Genomic DNA, 27,365 nt, shown 5'->3' on the forward strand with positions numbered 1-27,365 from the left:
AAACAAAACTGAAAAAAAAAAAAAGAATGCTCACAGCAATAACATTCATTATAGCCCAAACCTGAAAACAACTAAAATAACCATCAACATATAGTAGACAGGATAAGCACTGCTTATGCTTCCAGTAATGATAAAGTAACTTCAAACAGACCAAACCTCTCCACAGATAACAACTATAAATTATGAACAAAATATGAAAAACTACCTGGAGCCAAAAGAGAGTGACCAAAAGCAGGCAGAAACCAGAAGAAAGTCAAATTTGGAAGAAGGGCACAGCACTGGTGAAATTCTCACTTTAATGGCTTTTCATCTAACGGCAGGCCTCAGCAGAGAGCAGGTAAAGCAGCTAAAATGGAAACATAAACCAGCAGTCTTGCATATTTAAAAAACCAGAGTTGATGGCAACTATGATAGCTAGAAAATTAAGGGGATAAATCTCAAAAAGAAGAAGGCCTAAGATGGAGAGATCCCCAAATCCTCAACGTTCGTAATCAAATCCAAAATCATTCAATACAGAAGAAACAGAAAATACAATTCATATTCAAGAAAAAAACAACAAAGATTAAATCTGAGACGGAATTCACAGACACAGGGATTATCTATTATAACAATGCTCAGGAATTTAAAAGAAGGTTTGTGCTCTTAATAAATAGAAACTGTCAGCCAAGAACTAGAAACTATAGAAAACAATTAAAGGGCAATTCTGAAATGTGAAAATTCAATATCTGAAATATTTTTTAATTTACTGGATAGGCTTAACAGAAGATTGAAGATAACGAAAGAAAGGTCAGTGACCTTGAAGACACGTAAGAGTAGAAATTATCCATTCTGAAGAAGAGAGAAAAGGAGGTGAGGAAAAAAATGGTGATCTGTAGTACTATAACAAAATGTCTAACATATGTGTAACTGGAGTCACTGGAGAGAGAAAGAAAATGAAGTGGAAATAATATTTAAAGAAATAACTGAAAATTTTCCAAATATGGTAACAGACATAAATTTACAGAGTCAAGAGGCCCACCCAACCCCAAGCAGGATAGATGAATAGAAAACTAGATCTAAGCACATCATAGTGAAACTGCTGAAAAACAAAGATAAAGAGAAATCTGAAAGCAGTCAGAGAAAATAATATATTAAGGGAAATATTAGTAGCTCAAAACAACATTAAACATTTATTATCTCTCACAGTTCCTGTGGGTCAGGAATTTGCGACTGTTTGGACATGCAGTTCTGACACAGGGTCTTTCATGAGGTTGCAGTCAAGATGCTGGCCAAGGCTCCAATTATCTCAAGACTTGAATGAAGCCAGAAGATCCACTTCCAAGGTGTCTCACTCACATGGTTGGCAAGGTGGTGTTGGATGTTAGTGAGGAGCCTCCGTTCCTCCCTAAATGGGTCTTCTCAAAGAGCGGCCTGAGCGTTCTCTTATGATGGCTGGCTTCCCCCAGAGGGAAGGGATCACAAGAGAAAGGTGGAAGCCCTGGTGCCCTTTATGACCTAGCCTTGTAAGCTGCACACCATCACCTCCACCATACTTGATTGGTCACAAAGACAACCAACAATTGTGAAAGATTACCAAAGGTAAGAACAACTGGAGCAAAATCATTGGAGGCATACTATAGGCTAGCTACCCCAAAGAATGCAGGTAAAATAAAAACATGTTCAGATAAAAGAAAACTGCTTTCTAACAAACCAGCTGCAAGAAATGCTGAAGTAAGTTTTTCAGGGTAAAGGGAAATATTCGATAGAAACTCGGATCTTCAGGAAAGAATAAAGAGCACAAGAAATGGCAACTATGTGGATAGGTTCAAAATATTTTTCTTAATTTCTTTAAAATACATATAGTTTTTTAAAACAAAAATTATAATGTTGTAGGTGTGTCACATATAGCAAGTATAGCATAGTTGCGAGGTAGGGGATAGGGTAAGTGGATCTATGTGGTTTCAAGGTCTTTCATATAACATGAAGTAGTACAAAAATAATTATAAATAGGTTGTGACAAGTTAAGGATGCACACTGCAATCCCTACATCAACTATTATAAAAATAAGGAAAAGAGCTAAACAGCTACTAGATAAATTAAATGGAAATTTTAAAAGTAATCAACCAAAAAAATGGGAGAATAGGAAAAATAGAAGAACAGAAGCAGATGACACAAACAGAACACGAACAGTAAAACTATAGCTCTAAATCCAACTACATCACTAATTACATTAAAGGTTAGTAGAACTAAACACTCTCAATTAAAAGGCAAGGATTTTCAGAGCAGAAAGGATAAACTATGATACATTCATACCACAGAAAACTTCCAGCGATAAAAATCAATGAACTATAAATATACAACAATATTGATGAATTTCTAATTTTGAGCGAGAGAAGTCAGACCCAAGAGTATATATATTGTATATTTTTACTTACTTGAAGTTTAAAAGCAGGCAAAACTAACCAAGTGTTTAGAGATTCATGTACGTATAGGTAGCTAAACTATACTGAAAAGTAAGAAAAACATTACCGTAAAAGTAAGGATAGCTGTAACCATCAAGGGTGAAGGAGTGGGCATGAAGGGAACACTTCTGGGAGCTGGCAGTGTCTTCTTTCTTTATCTGAAGGTTGGTAATAATTTATTGAGCTATTCATTTTTGTCACTTTTTTCTATCTGTTTTTATTTCACAATATAAAATGTTAAAAAACAAACAAAAACACTATGAACTGATTAACTAGAATTTAACTAAAAATCATGGATTTGAAAATGTTTATGACAGAAATAGTAATAATAAAAGCATAAAAACATATATATTTAGACAGGGCACTTATGGTGATGATACACAGAATATTTCTATCCCAACAAATTAGTGCCACAAAATTCTCAAATTTAGAAACACAATAAATCATATAATGTCCCTCTATTAGTCATCTTATATGAAATTCATTTCTGAAATGGATATTAAAAGTTTACAATGACTAGGTTAATTTCTCCAAATTTGGAATTCTAAATTACTCCAAAAACTTTATAATCGTATTTTAAACATAAGTTTAAGACATTTTAAATAACATATTTGATATATTTTGAATTATCTGAATAATGGACAATTTAAACAGTCAATAACATGACTGAAAGAATGTAAGCTTTAGTGTAACTTTATTTTCTTATTTAAAAATTACTGTGAAAATAATTTCTGTCAGGCCAATTTCATAGCCTTCACTATCTTAGTCTACAAAATGCAGGGAGGCATAAAGCTTTTTTCACCCACAGATTAACTGTCCCTAGGTTCAGTAGTATAATTCTCACCTTCCATGTGGGAGACCCGGGTTCATTCTTGGTCAATGCACCTCATGCACAGCCACTGCCCAACCATCGGTGGAGGCCTGTGTGTTGCTATGGATGCTGTGTGTAGCTATGATGCTGAACAGGTTTCAGCCAAGCTCCCAGACTAAGATGGATAAGGAAGAAAGGCCTGGCTATCTACTTCTGAAAATCAGCCAATGAAAACTCTATGGGTCACAATGGGTCCAATCTATAACCTGTCATGAGGATGGCACAGGATTGGGTGGCATTTTGTTATACATGAGGTCACCATGAGTTGGGGGCCGAGTAAATGGCAGCTAACACCACCATCACCACCTCCACAGCAACAACAAAAATAAATACTTAATATTTTTAAATAGCTTTCTCCTTCTCTACCTCTAACTCCCATTTTCTCCAGGCAGAGGTCTGGGGAGCCCAATGTGTGTTCAAGTTGGCTGGAGGTAGTAAAAGGAACATCTTGAGTATTCTATGGAATGTCAAGTGGAACAGCTGAACAAATGCTTCACCCTGCACTCTTCCAAGCCCTGAACTCAAGTGTACCGTCTATCCACAAAATGAGAACAATAAAAAGGAATGTATACCGTGGGGCAATAGAAAAATGGTCATTTGAAGACATCTGCTTCTAATTTCCAGAAAATATTATTTCAATATGTGTAACTTTTAGTTTTTTATTATTATTATTTTGGTACTGGATGAGGGTAGGTTTGTGTGTTTTGGGGTCCATCTTCCCAATCCATTAAGTCTTGTGGAGTCTGATGCTGCTATAAATTGAACAAACTCATAAACTCCTGAGATTTAAAAAAAAAAAAAAAATGACTTGTGGTCACTTTTTAGAATATTCCTATAGAGTAGGATCAGAGGTCCTAGATCCTCTTTCCAAATCTAACTGCTTCATCATCATGGGCAACCTTAATTTCTATGTTTGCAAAGACCAGAAACAAACATTTTTTAAGAGTGATGTGAGATCCTAAGAAATGTTAAAAGACTACTTATGCATTACAACCAAGTGAGTATATCCTGAGTTGTAGCATAATAGAGAAATACAGACATATTTTTATATACACATTACTAGAAAAACTATCAATTATCAAGAGAATTTAATTGCACTGAATGTTTTTCTTACCACCTCTGAGGTTCTCATATCCCTAACTACTAATATGTATTTGTAATTCTTACAGTGTTACATTTATTTCCATTTCTTTCCTTTTTAGATACATAAACACGTATCACCCATATACTATATACATCCATGCTTCACTGCTAAACAGAAGTGTTTCAAGCCAAGTGGCCTGAAATAAACATTCAAAATAGGGCATACTTTCCAATGGAGGTAAAGATTACAGCGTAACCAAAAGGAATGTGCGAGCCAGCAATAATTTAATTTAGTAGCTGAGGCCAAACCATGATAGTCCACTTTAAAAATATGGAAACCTGAGAAAGTGATACTGCTACAATTGTTAACTATGGAATGCAAGAACATTTCTTTTAAACTAAAGTCACACAAATCCATTTTGTATATTTATTTTTTAAAAGAAAAGTCTACTCAGCACATTTGGGATTTGAGAGCTTGAAAATAACTGAATCCTTTTTCCTATTACGTGCATGTTAACACCAAATGTAAATGCTATTACAGGGTTCCACTCACCGCAGGACTCTGCCTTCATGCAGATATACTTTTCTGCAAGTCTCAGAAGGAAATACTCATGGTTCAGGTTTTAATGGTTGAATGCTTCCACCTTTATGAAATATGAAAGTGCTCTTTTTCTTTTTAAACTATTAACAAAAGATAAAGAACCAGCTATGACAAAAGATTCAAGTGTCTGCTCTTGCTCTTTTGTTCTTAAAAATCTTTTAAACAATTCTTCAAACATCTATCTGTTCATAAAAGTTTGCCTAAGGCAAATTCTGTCCTGTCATGTTAAAAAAAAATCAAATGAGAGCAGGCAGGGTTATTTCTGTAATTCCATAAAGCATACTCACTTGCAGTCATCAAGAATTTACAATAAAGACATTTCTTTGATTTAGAACAAAAGGCATGAAATTTTTTTAAATATCAACTTCCATCTCTCCCCTTTCTGAAATTTTTTTGCATTTAAAGTATACAAAGAAATCATATTGGACACACCGTTCACATCCCCTTGCCTTCAGGATACAGCAAACCACTCTGTTCAGGCATCAACTCACTTTGCGCTGACAAGGCTCCATCTCAAGCTTCCACAAGACATACTGCTCACTTCCTGGCCCTGGAGATTGTCGGATGCCTGCGGGGGCCACTAGTCATCACACGTGTAACCCAGAAGTGCAGGGGCGGTAATCCCCATTAGGCTACCGTTAATCCTTCTCAAAGAAGGGAAAGAAACTCAAGGATAAATGTTCTCCTTTTCATCCCTGAGGTGGACGATTGAAGGACATAAGTCTCTGGGGCTCATCAGAAGCAGCAGTTGCCCTCATTGGTACCTAACTTCATAATGCTTCACTGTATTGACTTTGAGAGGCCCTTGGTAGGGCAAATGGTTAATGCGCTGAAAGGTTAGAGGTTAGAGTCCACCCAGAGGCACCTCAGAAGAAATGTCTGGCAATCTACTTCCAAAAACGCAGCTACTGAAATCCCTATGGAGTATAGTTCTAGTCTGACATATATGGGGTTGCTATGAGTCAAAGTCAACTCCATGGCAACTAGTGCTGGTACTGGGAATGGCTTTACCTTCCTCTTTATTTGACTTCCTCTCGTAGAGATCACTTCCTAAATAAACTAGCTATGCACAAACCCTTGACTTGTGGGTGAAGGTGGGCAACTTCAGGCTAAGACATATTAACTAAGTAGTACCTTATTCTATGGGTTCTCCTTCTGTTTTCTACCTGATCAGTATATGTACATTTCCTCTCTCCCACTAGATTGTACTTTTCTTAAAGGTGAAGGCCTCATTCATTTGTGTAGTCCCATAATATACACTCAGGTTTTTTTTTTATCATATGCAATAATTTCCCACTGGGTTTTTTAGATGGACTCACTATACCCAATTGACTTATGATGAGAGACAATTTTCGTAAGTCTGTAAGTAAAGCGTACAGAACTCCTTTCAAATTCACATCCATTCTTATACTGTTTTATTGTTCAAGCCTAGTTGTTTTTACTGGTCAGATCTACTTTCTATTGATAACACATCTCATACAATGACAGACACATAGACCAATGGAGCAGAATTGAAAACCCAGAAGTAAATCCATCTACCTACGGACAGCTGATCTTTGACAAAGGGCTAAAGTCCATTAAGTGAGGAAGAAACAGTCTCATTAACAAATGATGCCGGCAAAACTGGATATGTATTTGTAGAAAAATGAGACAAGATCCATATTTCACACAATACACAAAAACTAACTCAAAATGGACCAAAGACCTAAATGTAAAGCCAAAAACAATGAAGTTCATGGAAGAAAACATGGGGACAAAGCTAGGAACCCTAATTTATGGCATAAATAGACTATCAAGCATAACTAAAAATGCACAAACAGCAAACGATAAACCAGATAACTAGGACCTCCTAAAAATTAAATACCTATGCTTATCAAAACACTTCAAAAAAGTAAAACCAGAACCTACAAACTTGGAAAAAAAATTTGGCAAAGATGTATCTGACAAGAGTCTAATCTCTAAAATCTACAGAAAATTTCAACATGTCAACATCAAAAAGACAAACAATCCAATTTAAAAATGTGCAAAGGACATAAACAGACACTTCACCAAAGAGGGCATTCAGGCTGCTAACAAACATATAAAGAGATGCTCGTGATCACTAGCCATTAGGCATGCAAATCAAAACTACAATGAGATACCATCTCACCCTGGCAACAATGGCACTGATCCAAAGAACAGAAAACAACAAATGCTGGTGAGACTATGGGGAGACTGGAACTCTTATACACTGCTGGTGGCAATGTAAGATGGTACGACCACTATGGAAAATGATATGGTGCTTCCTCAAAGAGCTAGAAATAGAAATACCATATGACCCAGCAATGTCACTCCTAGGTATATATCCTAGAGAAATAAGAGCGATCACACGAATAGACATATGCACACCCATGTTCACCGCAACATTATTTACAATAGCAAAAAAACCTATTCAAAAAACCTAACTGCCCATCCACAGATAAATGGATGAACAAACTGTGGTACATACACACAATGGCATTCTACACAACAATAAAGAAAAATGATGAATCCGTGAAACATCTCACAATATGGATGAATCTGGAGGACATGCTGAGTGAAACAGCCAATTACAAAAGGACAAACATGGTATGAGACCACTATTATAAAAAGCCAAGAAAAGGTTTACACACAGAAAGAAACATTCTTTGAAGGTTGCCAAGGATGGGAGTGGGAGGCAGGGAGAATCACTAATTAGATAGTAGATACAAGTTAACATTGGTGAAAGTAAAGACAATACACAATATGGGAGAAGTGAGCACAATGGGACCAAGACAAAGGAAGACACTGAGAGGTACACAGGAATAAAGGGCAACCACGGTAAATACTGTAATATATACAATCCTGCAACAATAGTTTACTAGAGGATACATAATCAGATGTGTATGTTAAATAGGTATGGGAAGTCATATGGGAATATTCCCACGTGGTTATATAGGTATAGTTCTGGATATTTCTACATACATATTTGTAAGTGCAGTCTGTATATTCATATATATAATAGAGCACATAGAGGGCACAACTATGAAAACTTCTTAGACATAACCAAACACCTCAAGGGACTGAGCTCTTGAACTTGAAGGCTAAGGACCATAGTCTCAGAGGTCATTTAGGTCAATTGGCATAATAACACAGTTCATAAAGATAATATTCTGCATCCTAGTATGGTGAGCAGTGTCCAGGGTCTCAAAAGTTTACGAGCTGCCATCTATGATGCAACTACTGGTCTCTTCCCATCTGGAGCAAAGGAGAATGAAGAAAACTGGAGACTCAAGGAAGCAATTAGCCCAAGGGACTAACGGCCCACATGAGCCATAGTGACCTCTGAGACCAGAAGGACTAGATAGTGCCCAGCCACCACTACTGACCACTCTGGCCTGGATCACAATAAAAGGTCCGGTTAGAATGGGTGAAAAATGTAGAACAAAACTCAAATTCATACATTAAAAAAAAATAAAAAGACAATCTACAGAATGGGAGAAAATATTTCAAAACCATATATCTGATAAGAATTTAGTGTCCAGAACATATAAAAAAAAAACAGACTTAGTGGTCCGATAGAGACTGGAGGAACCCCTGAGACTACTGCCCTAAGACAACCTCCTGACTGGAAACTGAACACACTCCCAGAGGGCACCTCTCAGCCAAAAAACAGTCTGGCATATAAAATAAACAATAATGCCTGTGAGGAATGTGCTCCTTAGAATAAACAACTTTATGCGACCAAAAGGGTAGCATTTGCAAAAATGAGAAGGCAGGGAGGGGCACGGAAACTGGACAAATGGAAATGGGGGACCAGAGGAGGAAATAGAGAGTGCTGACATACTGTGGGGATTGCAATCAATGTTACACAATTTGTGTATAAAATATTGATGGGAAAACTAACTTGCTATGTAAACTTTCATCTAAAGCACAATAAAATGCTCAAAAATAAAAAATAACATCTCAGATGTCCATTCACTGACAGTAAAAAATATATATATATTTGTTGTTGTTGAGAATACACACAGCAAAACATACACCAATTCAACCGTTTCTACACGTACAATTCAGTGACACTGATTATATTCTTTGAGGTATGCAACCATCCTCATCCTCATCCCTCTTTTCTGAGTTGTTCCTCCCCCATTAACATAAACTCACTGCCCCCAAGGTTCCTATCTAATCTTTTGATTAAACCAAAAAACCAAACCCGTTGCCATCGAGTTGATTCCGACTCATAGCAGCCTTAGAGGACAGAGTAGAACTACCCCATAGAGTTCCCAAGAAGTGCCTGGTGGATTTGAACTGCCAACCTTTTGGTTAGCAGTCGTAGCTCTTGACCACTACACCACCAGTAGCTGTGATCAATTTGAGTCCATATAGGTAATTCTTAAAACAGTGTAATGCTCAAGGCAGACATTTTTTACTAGTTAAGCTAAACTATTGTTTGGTTTTAAGAAGACTTCAGGGGATATTTTCGGTTTAAGGTTTAAAGATTATCTCATGGCAATAGTTTCAGGGGTTCATCCAGACCCCTGGCTCCAGGAAGTCTGGAGTCCATGAGAATTTAAACTTCTGTTCTACATCTTCCCCCTTTTGATCAGGATTCTTCTACAGAATCTTTGCTCAAAATGTTCAGTAATGGTAACCAAGAACTATCCAGTTCTTCTGGTCTCGTGGCAAAGGAGGCAGTTAGTTGTTCATGGAGGTGATTAGCCACACATTCCATTTCTTCTTCCTATTCCTGATTCCCCAGGGGCAGGAAGGAAGGGAAAAGGGGAGATTACTGCTTATGGAGTACCGAGTTTCAGTTTACAGTGATAGAAAAACTTCACTGATTAAGGGCAGGGTTGCAGAGATGATTATTGTTAAGTGCTATCAATAAGTTGTATATCTGTAAAAAAGTTCAACTGGCAAAAGTTGTGAGACAGATATATTTACAACAACCAAAAAACAAAAGAACAAGAGTAGCTACTGAGGCTGTTTATATACTATCAAACACTTCATGGGATTTGGTTCCTTGGTTTGGAGGTTTAGGGTCATGTTTTCATGGGATATCCCAGTTACCTGGCCTAATAACATATTAGTGCTTGTGTTCTACCGCTCAGTTTGTTGTGTAGCGCCTGGGGTCCTAAAAGCTTGCAAGCAGCCATCTAAGGCACAACAATTGGTCTCTATTTGCCTCAAGCAACAGAGGAAGAAGGATAGTAAATATATTTTTAATGCAATCTTTCAGTTTAGGTGACAATATAAGCTTTAGTAATGCTTTACTAAATTACAGATCTCTGAAAATTTCAAACTCTGGAGATCTATGGTAATCTTGGGTTTACTCTCGCCAAATACTTTAATAAAAAAAAAATTTCACTTGATTAAACATTTCTTTACACAATTCTTCCTGCAACCATCGCGCTAAACATATTTCAATTAAATCAATATAATCAAGCAATTAATAAGAGCATAAAATCTTGTCAGAATGTTGACTTTGCTTTAAATGATACTTTTTTAACCAAAAGCTCAGAATGAAAATTGTCTCTCATTACAAGTCAATTAAGATTAAAGGACAAACTAAGGCCATAGACAATACAAGTTCTAGTGGTCTTTTATGCAAGACAGAGAAACAGTGTGTTAGTTCTCAATAATCAACAGCAAGTAATTCTTAGAACAATTCTGAAAATACTTGACATTTGCACACACAGATGTCTTTCTTTTTAATTGAGATTTTTACTCTAATGAACATTATTCACTGCTACGCTTCTCTAGTGGTTTAGATACTAGATATAAATCTTGGCCCATAAAGCTTAATAACTGGACACTTTGGCAGAGGAAAAGGAAAATGTGACAAAAAGATGCTACTCAGGGAAGCACATAATCTTTGTTCATCTAACACAATGTGTCAACACCAACAACTCCTGGCTATTGTTTATGCTGTAATCCTACTCAATTTCTGCAGAAAACCTTAAATTAGCTCATCTTTAGCCCACAGAACTCAGGACACTTCAAACCTGACTGCCAAGATGTTAGAAAGCAGAGCAAGCGATTAGCTCTGTTTTGAGTACTCACTCCCCTAAAGCTGAGACATTCCCACTGACTTCATTCCATCATCTTCCCCATTCGCTGTGAATGCTCAGGCATGCAGTGGTACATCAAGATATATTCTGATCAAAATTACTCATGTACCTGTAGCTGAAGTCAGCCTCCGACAGCACACACAAAATATTATTGGGCTTGTATTGTATACCAAACAACAGACTCAGAATCTTGGAGCTGGAAGGGATTTTTAGGGACACTGCAGCTAGCAACAACAATAAACCAAAACCCTGAGAGGTTAAATGATTTGTCCAAGGTGACAGTGTCAATGGCAAGGCTGAGTCATGAATTCAAGTCACCTGACTGCTCGTCACATGCTCTCCTGAGAAAAGTGATGTATTTTCCTGTAACTCAAAATAAACCAAAAATTATCTTAGTGCAAGGAGCAAAGTAACATAAAAGAATAATCTTATTTTTATTTTTCAAAATTGATTATCTCTTATTTAATTAAAAATATCATATTTAAACACACATCTAGAGATGTATTATTGTAAGAACAAGAAAATCCAGTGTCTGCAACTAAACAAATTGAAAAGTTATGTTAACCTTGACCTGGTGGTGCAGTGGTTAAAGCACTTGGTTGCCAACCAAAAGGTCAGCAGTTGCGGTTCAAACCCACCAGCCACTGCTCGGGAGAAAGGTGTGGCAATCTGTTTCCATAAAGATTTACAGCCTTGGAAACCCTATGAGGAACTTCTAATCTGTCCTGTAAGGTCTCTATGAGTCCAAATCAACTGGACAGCAACATGTTTGTTTTTGGTTTTGGTTTTGACAAATTTCAATTTATAAAATTAATCCAGATCAGATACAGATACAAACTATTCAATATCACCCTCACTCAACATGAAATTAAATTTTGCATATCCTCATTCAAAACTCCATACTAATGTTAATAGCTACTAATGCTAAATGTTACTAATAGTGCAACATTCTAAATACTCCCTAGACTGAGGGTGAGGGTGAAGAAAGACCATCCAGCATGCAGAGAATTACTCAATAAGTATTGCAAAATTGTTTGTTGTTTGTTAAAGTCAAGCACATGCCCTAGCTTTAAAGTTCCACTCCATGAGATCAGTGCCAGAATTTTTCATCTAAAGCCATCGTGGATAATTTATTCAATAAATGCAGCCCAGCTACTTTCACAGCACCAACTAGATGCTGGAGAAGAATAGGAGATGAATTTGAAACATACAGATACCATTTACAGGGCACCAGCTGGGAGCCAGACATGCTTCACAAACATTACCAAGTAATCTTCACAATAACCCTACCACTACCACCACATGCCATCTAGTAGATTCCGTCTTGTGGAGAACTCATCTGTTTCAGAGTAGAACTGTGCTCCATAGGGTTTTCAATGGCTGATTTTTCAGAAGTAGATCTCCAGGCCTTTCTTCTGAGAAACCGCCAACCTTTAAGTTAGCAGCTTAACCGTTTGCACCACCCAGGGATACCTAGGAGAGAGATATTATTATCCCCATTTTACAGAGGAGAAAAACCTCATCAAAGTTAGTAGAAAGCAGAGCTTTGGAATCTCTGCATTCTCACCAAAAATTCTAGCCTGGGTCTGCCAGGCTCCCACCTCAATGTCTATCACAGTCTTCTGCATTTCTGCAGGGAGCTTGAGGAGCACTGTAAACCATTCTGGAAGGCAGTTTATCATCTTACACTCAGATTTGATATGTCTCCACACTGCAGGGGAATCTACACTCTACAACAACCCTAAGAAGAAAACTAGTGTTTAGATCTACTTAGAACTACAGAAGCAAGGCTCCAAGTTTAAAGAGTTTACAGCCTTTGGGTCTGTAAGATGAGGGGAGGGTGTCTTAATGTATCTCACAGGGTTGCTGTTGAGAGGCTGAGATGATTCAACAGCATAAAGCACCAAGAATGGCACCTCATACATAGTAAATGCTCAATAAAAGTCAGCTACTGTTTTCAAAATCACCAACATTCTTCAGGAATAGACATTTCTAAAAATTTCATCCTCAGGATATAGTTTCAAAGGAGAAAAACACCACACAGCCAATCATGTTCATTATGAAGGGATCTATAACTGTAAAAAAAAAATTTTATCCAAATGTACCATTATTCAACAATTAAATTACAAATTCTTAAACTGCTTAGAAATATGAAAAATGTTTAATAGATTAAAATACTGTGATGGTTAAGGTTGTGTGTCAACTTAGCTGGGCCATGATTCTCAGTGGTTTGATAGTCATATGATGCTGTGATCACTTCCATGACGAGATTTGATATTATGTGATCATCTCCATGATGGAATCTGCTGTGAGTGGCCAAATCAGTTGAAAAGGAGTTTCCTTGGGCATATGGCCTGCACTGAATATAAGTGGATATTCTGGCAAGGCTTGTGGGCTTTTGCTCATTCTGGATCCTGTAGCTGGCTCCTGTTCATCTGACCTCCAGTTCTTGGGACTTGAGCTAGCAGCTTACCTGCAGTCTTGCCTGCTGATCTTGTGATTCATTGATCTTTGCAGCCTGTGAGCAAGAGCCCTGCTCTCTGCCCTGCCAATCTTGGGTTTGCCAGCCCCTGCAGCTACGTGAAAAAGGAAAAGCCTCTATCCTGACCCACAGACTTGGGACATTCCAGCCTCTATAACTGCGTGAGCCATCTCCTTGATATAAATCTCTACATATATATATATTTTTTTTACACACTTTACTGTTTTGCTTCTCGAGAGAACCCAGCCTAAGATAAATACTGAATACAAAACAGTAGTTAATACTACAGCAGCAACTATATAAAACTTTAAGCAAATAGTCAAAGACTATATTGCAAGGAAGGAGCCCTTGTGGCACAGTGGTCAAGTGTCTGGATGCTAACCAAAAGGTCAGCAGTTCAAACCACCAGCCGCTCCACAGGAGAAAGATGTGGCAGTCTGCTTCTGTGAAGATTACAGTCTTGGAAACCCTATGGGGTAGTTCTATTCTGTCCTGTAAGGTTGCTATGAGTTGGAATCAATTCGACAGCTATGGGTATATTGCAAGGCAGAAAAACGAAAATAGCTGTCAGGATAGTAAGATTACTGATCATTCATTTTCTTTTTTAAAGTTCCCTTAATATTGCTTTTATACACTTTCTACAATAAAAAGGAAAATATATGTGTCCTTTTAAATTATTTGATAATATAGTAAATGGGGTCTATTCTACTAAATAGGAATCTGTTGGAAAATGAAATGTATTCTGACTCCACTGTGCAATAGTAAAGACAACACAGCCCCTCCACAAGAATATGTGGGTTTGTGCTCTTTCCCCAAAGTCCCTCACAACAAGCCACTGAAAACAACATGCCAGTCATAAATTAGGCTCCTAGACTAAAATGCTTCAAGATGGCTTAATAATGTAGCAAAAGTATTAACTTCAAGGGTAAAGGGATCAAAGAAAGAAAAGAATTTGAATCTCTTTTACTTTAATTATTTGACCATGATCTAACCACCTAGCAATGTTTCTCAAAGTGTGGTCCTAGGACCACCTACGTTAGATTCACACAAGATTCTTTTCCAAATGCAGATTCCTATCACCACAACTCTCCAAACCCCAAACCTACAGAATCAACATCTCTGGGAGAAGCCAAGCGTTTGCCTTTTGAAACAAACTCGCCAGGTGGTTTTTATGCCGCACAAATTTTAAGAAACACTGCTCCACAAATACACTAATCAGGTATGATAAACAGCATTTAATATGTTCGGTGAGACAGGCAAAACTAACTGTGGATCGGTAAATCAACTACTTCCTAATGACTCATAATCATCAGCTCAAACAAGCCAGGTTGTAGGGATCACAGACACAAGGGGCAGACATCCTGTAAATTCATGGTGTCTTCTGCCTTACCTGTGACCCTTTCCAGAGAGTAATTTTGCAATATTTACCAAGAGCCTTAAAATATTTATACCCTTTGCCCCAAATGTTTCACTAGTAAGAATTTCTGCGATGAGAATAATCAAGGATACAGAAAAGGTTTTAGGCAAAAATGTTGGGGAGCAGTACTATTAATATTCATATTTGCCATTTCTTTAGAACCTGCTCTACATCTGGCACTACTGGGTGCTTTACATACAGTATTTCTCTCTTGCAACCAAGAAGATCAATGCTTTTATCCACATTTTAGAGACAGGGAAACTGAGGCCCAAAGAAGTTATTAACTTGCCCAAGCCACACAGTTAATAAAAGACAGAGCCAGGTTCTGAATCCAGGGCAGTTTGAACACAAAGAGTAAACTTTTCCCACTGCCTGGTCACCTAAAAATGCATTAAATATTGGAATATTTAAACAAAGCAAGATGTATTGGGTGAATAGTATATAACCGTTTATAAGTGAAGAAGATGGGAGATGTGATCAGAGTTTTGAATAAAGTCACCTGAGAGCAGGAGCCATATATATCTTGTTTTTGTATGTATCCCCAAAGGCCAACACTGCAGCTGGCATATGACAGGAACTCAATAAATGTGTGTTGCAAAAAAGCTGGAAAAAATTACAATAACGTTATCAGTGGTTAGTGCTGAATTTTGGACTTACAGATGACTTTTTTTCTTCTTTTTCACACCTGTACTTTCAAGTATTCTATAATAAATTTCTATTACTTTTTCAATCAGAAAAAAAGCTGCAATGGCTAATTTTCAAATCCTATGTTTAACCGTGTGGATATTATCCTATCACTGACAGTGTTGTGCTTCAGGCTAGATCTTGAAATGTTCTTTTTGACGATGAATGCAACCGCATTCCTCTTCAAGTTATCACTCCTAGCATAGTAGACCATATGACTGTCCGATCCAAAATGGGCAATACCAGTCCATTTTAGCTCACTAATGCCTAGGATATCAATGTTTATGCGTTCCATTTCACTTCTATTTCCAATTTTCCTAGATTCATACTTTGTACATTCCACATTCCAATTACTAATGGATGTTTGCAGCGGTTTCTTCTCATTTGGAGTCATGCCACATCAGCAAATGAAGATCCCCAAAGCTTGACTCCATCCACGTCATTAAAGTCGACTCTACTTTGAGGAGGCAGCTCTTCCCCAGTCGTCTTTTGAGTGCCTTCCAACCTGGGGGGGCTCATCTTCCGGCACTATATCAGACAATAGTCTGCTGCTATTCATAAGGTTTTCACTGCCTAATTCTTTTCAGAAATAGACTGCTGGGTCCTTCTTCTTAGTCTGTCTAAGTCTGGAAGCTCAGCTGAAACCTGTTCGCCATGGGTGATCTTACTGGTATCTGAACACTGGTGGCACACCTTCCAGCATCATGGCAACACACAAGCCCCCACAGTACAACAAACTGACAGACAGGTGGGGGGAAAGCAGAGAATACTAGAAAGATGCTTACCTGTACTTCATTGACCATGCAAAAGCATTTGACTGTGTGGATTGTAACAAACTATGATAACACTGCGAACAATGGAATTCCAGAATACTTAATTGTGCTCATGAGGAACTTGTACGTAGATCAAGAGGCAGTTGTTCGAACAGAACAAGGGGATACTGCATGGTTTAAAGTCAGGAAAGGTGTGCATCAGGGTTGTATCCTTTCACCATGCCTATTCAACCTGTGTGCTGAGCAAATAATCCAAGAAACCAGACTATATGAAGAAGAACAGGGCATCAGGATTGGAGGAAGACTCACTAACAACCTGCATTATGCAGATGAGACAACCTTGCTTGCTGAAAGTGAAGACGCACTTACCGATGAAGGTCAAAGACCACAGCCTTCAGTATGGATTACACCTCAATATAAAGAAAACAAAAATCCTCACAACTGGACAAATAAGCAACATTATGATAAATGAAGAAAAAATTGAAGTAGTCAAGGATTTCATTTTACTTGGATCCACAATCAACACCCATGGAAGCAGCAGTCAAGAAACGATGCATTGCATTGGGCAAATCTACTGCAAAAGACCTCTTTTAAGAGATGAAAAGCAAAGATGTTACCTTGAAGACTAAGGTGCGCCTGACCCAAGCCACGGTATTTTCAATCACATCACATGCATGCAAAAGCCAGACAACGAATAAGGAAGACCGAAAAATAATTGACACCTTTGAACTGTGGTGTTGGCGAAGAATATTGAATATACTATGGACTGCCTGAAGAATAAACAAATCTGTCTTGGAAGAAGTACAACCAGAATGCTCCTTAGAAGCAAGGATAGCAAGACTACGTCTTACATACTTTGGACATATTGTCAGGAGGGATCGTCCCTGGAGAAGGACATCAGGCTTGGTAAAGTACAGGGTCAGCGAAAAAGAGGAAGACCCTCAACATGATGGACTGACACAGTGGCTGCAACAATGGGCTCAAGCATAACAACGATTGTGAGCATGGCCCAGGACTGGGCGGTGTTTCGTTCTGTGGTACATAGGGTCGCTATGAGTTGGAACCCACTCGACGACACCTAACAACATTTTTAACCACTTTCCTATATAAGAGGTGTGGTTAAGCTCTAAATCAATTCTACATGTAGACTAATGACTGTATGATTTATCTTATTCACTATAACAAATTACTTTACAGCTAGAAAGCAAGCATTATCTTTTTATATGCCAGCATCATAAATGGGAACAGGATTTAATAGTTATTACAAATATAAATGATTTCCCTACCTACAGCTACTAATTGCTTATAAAACAAAAATTGCTGTCAAGTCAGTTCCGACTCACGGCAACCTCATGTGTTCCAGAGTAAAACTATACTCCATGGGGTTTTCAACGGCCATTTCAACTGGTTTTTCACAGGGTTTTCAACTGGTACATTTCTTTCAGATGTAGACTGCCAGGCCTTTCTTCTGAGGTGCCTCTGGGTGAATTCGAACCGCCACCCTTTGTTATTAGCCAAACACTTAACCATTTGTACCACTCAGGGACTATTAGTGGCTTAGTAAGTAGGAAAAGGATTTATAAATGTATAATAGTCACAGAATGTTTCTACTGATAGTTTCATGCATTTTGGATACTTTCCTAAACACCATTACCACAAAGATTAAAAGTCAAATGTGGTGGCTTTTGCAGCATAACAGCAAGGGTTTACTGCTAAGATCATCACCACACACTGCAAAAGCCATTATAAATTAGCGTTAAAAAGTGTCTCATCGCAGGAAGTTTGTTTTATATAAAGAAATACGTATGTTCACTATTACACAATGCATTTTTTAAAATTGAGAACTAGATTTTAAAATAAACTGAATGTACTAAAGATAAAGCAACTGGTACATTTTATTAGCTCATCATTCTGGATAATTTCAAACAGCAAAACATGGCACAAACCTAAGCACAATTCTATTATCAGAGTACTTCCAAAATGACTTCATCTTCTGAATAAACTCTGGGTTTGTTGGCCAGATTATAATGAAGTGACCGATCTACTCAAAGCCAGAAGGGCAGCAGCATGATATTATGGATTGTGTTGGAATCCTAACACCTGTACCTGTAGATGTAATCCTATTGGAAATAGAGTTTTCAATGTTACGTTCATCAGATCATACCTGAGTAGTGTGGGTTCTAAATCTGATCACTTCTGAGTTACAAAAAGAGCAGAATGGACACAGAGACACACACACGGGAAAGAGGAAGACAGACAATGGAGACAGATGCATCTACAAAGATTGCTGGTAGGTACCAGAAGCTGAAATAGACAAGGAAGGACCTCCCCCTAGAGTTACGCCTGGAATTCAGACTTCTAGCCTCCTAAACTGTGAGAAAATAAATTTATGTTCTTTAAAGCCAGCCATCTGCTGTGTTTGTGTTATGCAGCACTAAGTAACTAAGACACATGAACTACACTGAACATGGCAATTGTAAAAGAAATTTGAGATGGGTCAGGGGGAGAGGAGCGAGGAGAAAAAGGGTATCTTAGAGTAATAAAAGGTAAAATGGGTATCTGTGTTGTCATGTGATTTTCAATGAAAAAATACAATATCGAGAAAACAGTAGACAGAAAGATAATTACAGTACTTAGTGGTCCCAGGCCATTTGTAAAAGGAGCGACAAGATGAGAACAGCTCTAGGTGTACAAAGGTGTTAGTTACCTCTTCGGGATTTGGGTTTATTGCTGTATTACACCAAGAAAGAAATTCCACCTATGTATAACACTACCAAATAATGTAACTTGTTAAGGATTTTCAGTACAGGCCAAAGTCTCGGATGTAAGGAAGCTTTTACTTCAGTCACAACTTAGAATTTTGGGCCACAGTGTCCCTCTGCTTTGCCCATTGTGGAGAAATCATGAGTTGCAACACCCAGCATCCATTCCCATCCCTTCTTCCTTGCCATCCCCTAATAGAAAGGCTGGGAAAGAAGATACATTCCCAGAGTCTCTTGTAATGACTGGACAAAGAAATATAGATTGAAGTCTCAGGAGAGGACTGTATTGTCAGATAAAAAGGCAAAATCCTGATAGAAATTACTTTTGTCCCCCCCCCCCTTTTTATAATTGTACTTTAGATGAAGGTTTACAGAACAAATAGTTCTCATTAAACAGTTAGTACTCATATTGTTTTATGGCAATGGTTAACAACCCCACAACATGTCAACACTGTCCCTTCTCAACCCTGGGCTCCCTATCACCAGCTTACCTGTCCCCTCCTGCCTTCTAGTCCTTGTCCCTGGACTGTTGTGCCCCATTAGTCTCATTTTGTTTTATGGGGCTGTCTAATCTTTGGCTGAATGTTGAACCTCAGGAGTGACTTCATTACTGAGCTAAAAGGTTGTCCGGGGGCCATACTCTCAGGATTTCTCCAGTCTCTGTCAGGCCAGAAAGTCTGGTCTTATTTTGTGAATTAGAATTTTGTTCTACATTTTTCTCCAGCTCTGTCCAGGACCCTCTGTTTGTGATCTCGGTCAGAGCAGTGAGTGGTGGTAGCCAGCACCATCTAGTTGTACTGGACTCAGGCTAGTGGAGGCCATGGTAGTTGTGGTCCATTAGTCCTTTGGACTAATCTTTCCCTTGTATCTTGTTTTCTTCATTCTCCCTTGCTGCCAAAGGGGTGAGACCAGTGGAAGTATCTTAGATGGCTGCTCACAGGCTTTTAAGACCCCAGATGCTACTCACCAAGGTTGTTCTTCCCCCTTCTGCCTGCATAGACAAAGATGCACCACAAAGCAAAGCAACAGCTATACTGCAACTACGAGGCCAAAAGCCACAGGCTGAGGATGGAGAAGATGAAGAGGCAAAAAGAAGACACTTGGCTCCTAGAAGCCCTTGAGCAGCTAGGACACTTAGCCCCAGACTTCTTGTTAGGTGAAAAAGATAAACCCTGGCTTGTGAAAGTCACTGCGTGTTGGGTTTTCTGTTCATGCAGGCAAATACATTCCTGCCTGCTAAAGTCATCAATATGACATCTCTCTCTAGCTATGTTTTAACTTTCTTGTAACTTATCAATGATCAACTTAGCCAAAACTCCACAAGTCTTTATAGAGATGGGATTTACTGAGGGTGCTTACTCTATGCTGTGAGCTCAGGGCTTACCACTCACCTCATTTCATCCTCACAATGATTCCACTGGAGGTGACGTTGGGACCCCAATTCAGGCTAGTCTGATGGCAAAGCCTGAGCCTCTTTATTGCTAAGCTATACAACCTTCTGATGTATTTTTTTCAATTTAGAATATAAAGCAATTTTAATCACTGATTTTGCTCTATGACATAACTACAAACGTCCTAACAAACTTTCTGATTTGAGGAGGACTTTCAATAAAAATTAAATCCCAACCACTCAAAAGAGAGTCCACACTGCAGTTTAATAACAAATAAACAACAACAAAGCAAGCACTTGCTTTCTAGTGTTTTGAAATCTCTAACCACCGTGTGGGACAGTGCTGCTGCTGCTGAACTAACGTATACTAAACCCCACGTGCCTGGCACTGGGCTAGGTAAGCACATTATATGGATTGTCTCATTCAGTGCTCACAACAACCCCTTAAAGTGGGACTATTATTATCCCCATTTTACAGGTGAGCAAACAGAACAGCGAGTGCAGGCACAGAGTATTCTTTGAAAAACTTCTTTCTAGACACCAACGAATGGCTTCAGTTCAGGACAACTAGAAGGGCGATTAATTTATTTTGCTGCCAGTGTTAAGCAAAAATAGCAGGCATGATTGGTTCAGGACTGTTCAAGGCAAAGACAATTACCGCTAAAAAAGGGTGAAAAGCACTTTCAACCTGAGCAAAATCTAGAATTCCACACTATTATCTAAGAGATCTCTAGTCAGGGTGTACTCACCCACCTTTACAAGAGGCAAGACCTTCAATATACTGAAAGCTACTAGGAATACCAGTAATAATATTCAGACTGCTGTGAATGTTCCGTAAACATAAGATCAGTTATTTTCCAATATCCTTATTTTCATTTTCTCAATATAAGAAGGTATACTTTAAATATTACATTATACATTACAGTTTACAATAAATATGTTATTAATTTGTTCAGCACTTTCTACATGGCCAGCAATGTGGTGTTCTATATGCATTTTTTTCTCTTAATATCAGGTTGTAGGCACTACTATTAACACCCCCTTTTAGAGATGGGGCTTCAAGCAATGAATTTTTCCAGGTTCTAATAAAGGTAACACCAAACCCACACCTGGAGATCACCTTTCAGCCAAACAATAGACAGGCTTATAAACCGAGCAAAAACACCTGTGAGGAACATGCTCCTCAGAACAATCAACCATAAGAGACCAAAAGGGCAGCATATGCCCAGAAACAAAGTTCAGAACGCAGGAAGGGGCAGGAAAGATGGGCAAATAGAAATGGGGAACCCAGGGAGGAAGCGGGTAGACATTGAGGGGATTGCAACTAATGTCATGAAGCAAAATGTGTATAAATTGTTAAATGGGAAACGAAAAAAAATGTGCTCTATAATCTTTCACCCAAGCCACAATAAAATGTTCAAAAATAAATAAACAAAAGGTAACACCGAGACTCTAACCCAGATCTGACCCAGAGCCCTGTGCTCTTAATCACTAAGCTGCATTAAAGTTATCTGATGTATTCTTACTATTAGCCTTGATCAAGTGTTAGCTAGATAACTTTTATTTTCACCTCGTCTCTTATTTAGTTTCACTTCCGGTACTTTAGTTTCATATATTTTTGCTTCATATTTCTTCCTGCTCCCAAAAAAAAATACATCTAGGAAATTGTTACCTATTCACCAAATCAGGAGACAATCCTCAATTAAGTTTGTTGATATTAAAGAGATAACATTATTGCTCCTCTTGCTTTTAATCAGTGATGCATGATAACCTCTGTTTTAGTGACTAGTTCTGTTACTCAAGCAAGCAGGAGTAAATGATCCCAGTTATGCCTATCATTGTAAAATTGCAACATGGTTTTTAAGGCGTTTAGCAGCAATATCATAAAAGCCCACAAGATGTCAACCTCAGTTCATGAAAATAGGTCATTCCCCACCCCAACCCCAACCCCCCAGTAACCCTCCCTATTTACTTGTCTGCTAAAAGTTTAGGAATTCAGAACTCTAAAAATGCATACGCTTCCAAATTTTATGTGGGAACTTTTAATTTCATGGCACACATAGATGTTTTTCCATTTAAAAGAAAACTTAGTATGCATATGCAAATCCCATGTTTGTCTCCTCAGTACTCTCGCAAACACCAAGACAGTATCTCTGACTCATTCGGCCCACTTACTTTCTTATGTCTCCTAGCTTTTCCCCTATACCCCTTTCCTCTCTCTTTACACGCCATAACTCACATTTAATCGATTTAAATGAATCAACAACATAATCTCACATGAATCATGTAACCTAAATTTTAAAGATCAGTATTAAATTCAGAAATTTAAAACAATGTTTCTTTTATCATTATATAATGCTGTCCATGCTTCCATTCCAAGGCTGGCTATACCCTTCTAAAATCTAAAGTTCAAAATAAATTCCCATTTATATAAACTGGAAACTTCCATTGCTGGTGGGATTGTAAAATGATTCAGCCAGTATGGGAAACAGTTTGATGGATACTCAAAAAGTTAAATATAGAATTGCCATGTGATCCAGCAATTCTACTCCTAGGTATATACCAAAAAAGAACTGAATGCAGGAACACATACAGATCCTTGTACACCAGTGTTCGCTGCCACATTATTCACAACAGCCAAAAGGTAGAAACAACCTAATGTCCATCAACAGATAAATGAATAAACAAAAAAGGGCGTATATATATATATATATATATATATATAAAAATATAAAATAGAATGGAATATATATATATAATGGAATATATATGTATATAATGGAATATTACTCAGCCATAAAGATAAATGAAGTCTTGATGCATGCTACAAACATGGGTGAACCTTGAAAACATGCTGAAATAAGTCAGACACAAAAAGACAAATATTATACAATCTCACTTACATGAAATATCTACAGGAGGCAAATGTATAGAAACCAAAGTATCTTAGTGGTTACCAGGGGTAGAGGGAGGTGGGGGAAAGGGAAGTCACTGCTTAAGGGCCACTGAGCTTCTATTAAGGGTGATGTGAAATTTGGAAATAGATGGTGGTGATGGATGCACAATATGATGAAAATAATGTCAGTGAATTATACATGTAAAAAATGTTGAAATGGCATATGCTTTGTTAGATATATCTATTTATCACAATAAAAAATTCACATTTACAAAGGTGTCGACTGATAAAACTGATGATCTTAGTTTAAAGTCCAAGAAAAATGTCAGATAATTCTCATGGATGTTCCAAAACAGACAAATAAAACATGAAAAATTAGTCATTTTTTCTCTACATTTTCTTGAGATGATGTGATTTATGAAACGTGCAACAAAAATGATTTAGGGGGGTAGGAAGAAGATGTGGTATTGATGAAACAAAATTGATTATGATAATTGTTGAAGCTGTGCGATGGGTCTATGGGGGATTACCATTCTCTCCACTTTTCTACAAGCTGGAATTTTCCATATAAAAAAAAAAATACACACACATTTAAAAAAAAAGGGGGGGGTATTTCATTTATCTGACCACTACCCTACTGCCCATATTTTAACCTCACTGAATTTTTGGTCCATTGCATAGAAGAATTTTTCTACTAATAAAAATACAACCCATTAAAGATTAACTTGCCCCCAGGACAGTCTCTCTGGAAACAAATTCCAAGCATTATAATCACCAATTTGCACTCTGTTGACTTAGAGGCAGACAATCTTATTTACCCTGAATTAACTTGGGAACCTCCACATATTTTAAGATGATTGTAAAAGGAAAAATGGCAAATTCGAATTGAAAATAATCAGAAACTCAACTAAGCAAATACAGACTTTATTTACTTGGCACTTTTCTAATGAAAAGTTTTCCACCCAAGAATACCTAACAATATTAGAATATGTTGACTTGCCACCATTCCCTACTTTGGTTATTATCTATCTTACATCTACAATTATGAAATGTTTTAAATCTGGTATCATCCAAAATTCTTTAGTTCCCTAAATCAAGTATATACCAAGTATTAGAAACTGTGATAGGCACTGAAAAACCTTTTAAATCCATGATATGGTGTTTATTAATAATAATAATTTTAAAAGCAACTAATATTTACTAAGCTCTTATCACCTACCAAACACAGTTACAACTTTCAACTTCATAGGTATTATCTCTGTCAATTCTCCCAAAACCCTAAGAGAAAAGTACTAATATTGGCCCCATTTTACAGATGAGTAAACTGAGGCAGAGAGACCCAGAACTTTCCTAAGCTCACACACGGATTTCAACCCAGGTCTGTGTGATCTCAGTACTCACACTTACTATAACTACCTGGCATAAAGCAATGAAGTAATAACTATGTTTGACACAGGAAACTGGTCTTATCCCTTCAAACATGGTGGTCGCACATAATTTGACACTGGGAAGCACGCATTATAAAATACCCTGGTAAACTGTGCATTGGATTCTACTGTTAAAGTGTACAAAGTTTACTTTCTTAGGAGTACTTCACATGTAGGTGATTTGGAAAGTTAATAAAAGCACTACCTTTGATAAAGAATATTAGGGTTGAAAACTGAATATTACATTATATATAGATTGTTGGGGAAAAAAGTTGACTCTGTTAAGACTTTCTATAAAAGAAAATTATTGCAAAACTATTTTGAACTGCATCATGTCAAAATATCCCTACAAAGAAGACAGGCTTCATTCATTAAAAATAAATAAATAAATAAACCTACTTCTAAAGCCCAGCTTATGCACATGGGCTTCCCAGAAGCCAATACCACTGTCATTACTTATATGTACACAGGCAAAACATAAAAAGATACAGTATTATCAGGAGACCCTTCTTCCCCATTACTCGAAACTCACCCAGAAAACAAACTGGAAACGTGTTGAAAAGGATAGGTATATGCTCTACCTGTTCAAGCCAAAGAATCTCACAACAACATTTTTCTAAGATAAATTTAATATTTTGTTTATTTCAGAAAAATCTAGAAAAAATGCCACAGGACAACTCAAATAACTAAAACAAGTTATTGAAATGTAACTGGGGCTTTAATTTCTAAAAGTACCCTGTAATCTTTCTTATTTGAACAGTTTGTCACAGAGAGTTACATAATTTGAAAAAAAGAGAGCGAGACCATGAAAGAGACAGATATGCCAAGTATTAGGGATGTTTATCAATAAAAATAAGCAACAAGGGAGACAAGTTTGTAGCACGTCCAAAAACACATGCCAAACACTTCTGCTATTTGTTTCCACCAAGTTATTGTTTTGGAAAACATGTTGTTCTGTCTTAAAATAACCTGCTTAATTGTTTTAAAAAGCCACTGCATTTTCACAGAGAGCTAAATCGCTCCCATACTGCGATGCACTGACTGATAAAGTCAAAGTAAGTTATGCATAAAGCCACAAAAGAAAGTCTGGAAAGCGCCAATCCTCCCATGATATAAGGACACTTGCTATCCTCTGAATGAATCTTCACCAAACGCCCTTAGTGAGGCCAAAGCCTGGTGCTCTACTCTTATTTTAAGAATGACAGTCATTCAAACTATCTCATTTCTCTCTTTGTATGGCGGAAATGAGCCATACTGGTGGCTATAAGTAGGCTAGCAACTAACATTTTTAAGGAAGGTCAAAATGACCTTGGACACTTCAGCATTCACTTGGAGGGATTCAATCCTCACATTATAAACTAGAGTCTGTGTCCAGTTCGGTATCGTCAAAGCTGTTCTGCCTCTGGGAAAGTCCCAGAGAAACTACAGAGTTAAAAAAAAAAAAAAAAAAAAAAAAAACCTCCAAATTGTGAAAGGCAAAGTCAGACACCCATAATACAGGAAGATTTTTATGAACTGAGTGTAACTCAAGATGCGTTTTATAAGTCTGTCAGAAGATGAACACACACTGCCCTCAAGCACAGCAGCACTGCCCTAACACAGTCCCCACGCTCTGGCTGCTCACTCCAGCCCTGGCCCCTGTTACTCTGGAGGGGCGGGGGGTGGGGGGAGCTCCTGTCTTAAGCCTTGACATCTGCAAAGCGTTTCCCAGTAGCGAGACAAAACTCCTCAGCTGGAGGAAGTAGATACTGACAAGGGAAAGAGTTAAACAGACAGAAACACAGAGGCAGAGTAGAATTCGAGGCTGTCAGGGAGAAGAGAGTCACGCATACTGAGAGTTAGAGTAGGTCTGGATGGCACAGCCCAGGTGTCCCAGCTAAAGTTGGCATCTCCAAAGTCCAGAACTCAACTTGGGCGTGCCTGAACAAACTCGACTTCAGCTTTTCTGAAGCCAGTCCAGTTACACAGGGCTCCTGCTGCCTCGAGACCTGAGAGGAGTAAAGGGTGGAGAGTCCCATGGGGTCTTGATTCCCTGGATGTCCTCCGAGTCGCAGTTCGGCTCCGCGGAGGAGGGAACCCGGGAACCGAGTCTTCTGTGGGCGGGAGTAACGGCGCTGAGAGCTGGGCGGGGAAGTCCGGGAAGGAGTTCGAGCTCAGTTGGGGAGTCGGAGGACGCGGGGGATGCCTACCTTGTAACATGGCCTCAAGTTTCTTCCTGTCCACGCGGAAGCGCTCCTCACTCCACTCCGGGCTATGCAGGGGCGCCCCGGCGACCAGGTCGTCCTCGGAGCCGGGCATGGGCGAGTCGGTGCTGCGCTCGCTGTTGGAACCCGGGTCCGACTGCGCCGCCAGATAGCCAGTCTCGCCCTGGGCGGCCATGGTGGGCGCGCAGCGCTCGGGCTCTGGCTGCGGCCGCCGCTCTGCCTGCGCCGCCGCCTCCGTTCGCCGGCCGGACTCCACTGGCTCCCCG

The 27,365-nt window shown here is 38.4% G+C and overlaps 1 protein-coding gene across 1 annotated transcript in view; it reads right to left on the reverse strand.

Annotated features, from left to right (window-relative positions):
* BICC1 (BicC family RNA binding protein 1) overlaps nucleotides 1-27,274 on the reverse strand; it is a 350,793-nt gene extending 323,519 nt beyond the window's left edge. The window contains exon 1 of the mRNA XM_004369872.2: nucleotides 27,085-27,274. Coding sequence (XP_004369929.1) covers nucleotides 27,085-27,274 — 190 coding nt within the window. The remainder of the gene's footprint in view (nucleotides 1-27,084) is intronic.
* Between the last annotated feature and the right edge of the window lie 91 nt (nucleotides 27,275-27,365).

Source organism: Trichechus manatus, unplaced genomic scaffold (genome assembly GCF_000243295.1).
Source record: "Trichechus manatus latirostris isolate Lorelei unplaced genomic scaffold, TriManLat1.0 scaffold00007, whole genome shotgun sequence".
NCBI classification, from domain to species: Eukaryota; Metazoa; Chordata; class Mammalia; order Sirenia; family Trichechidae; genus Trichechus; species Trichechus manatus.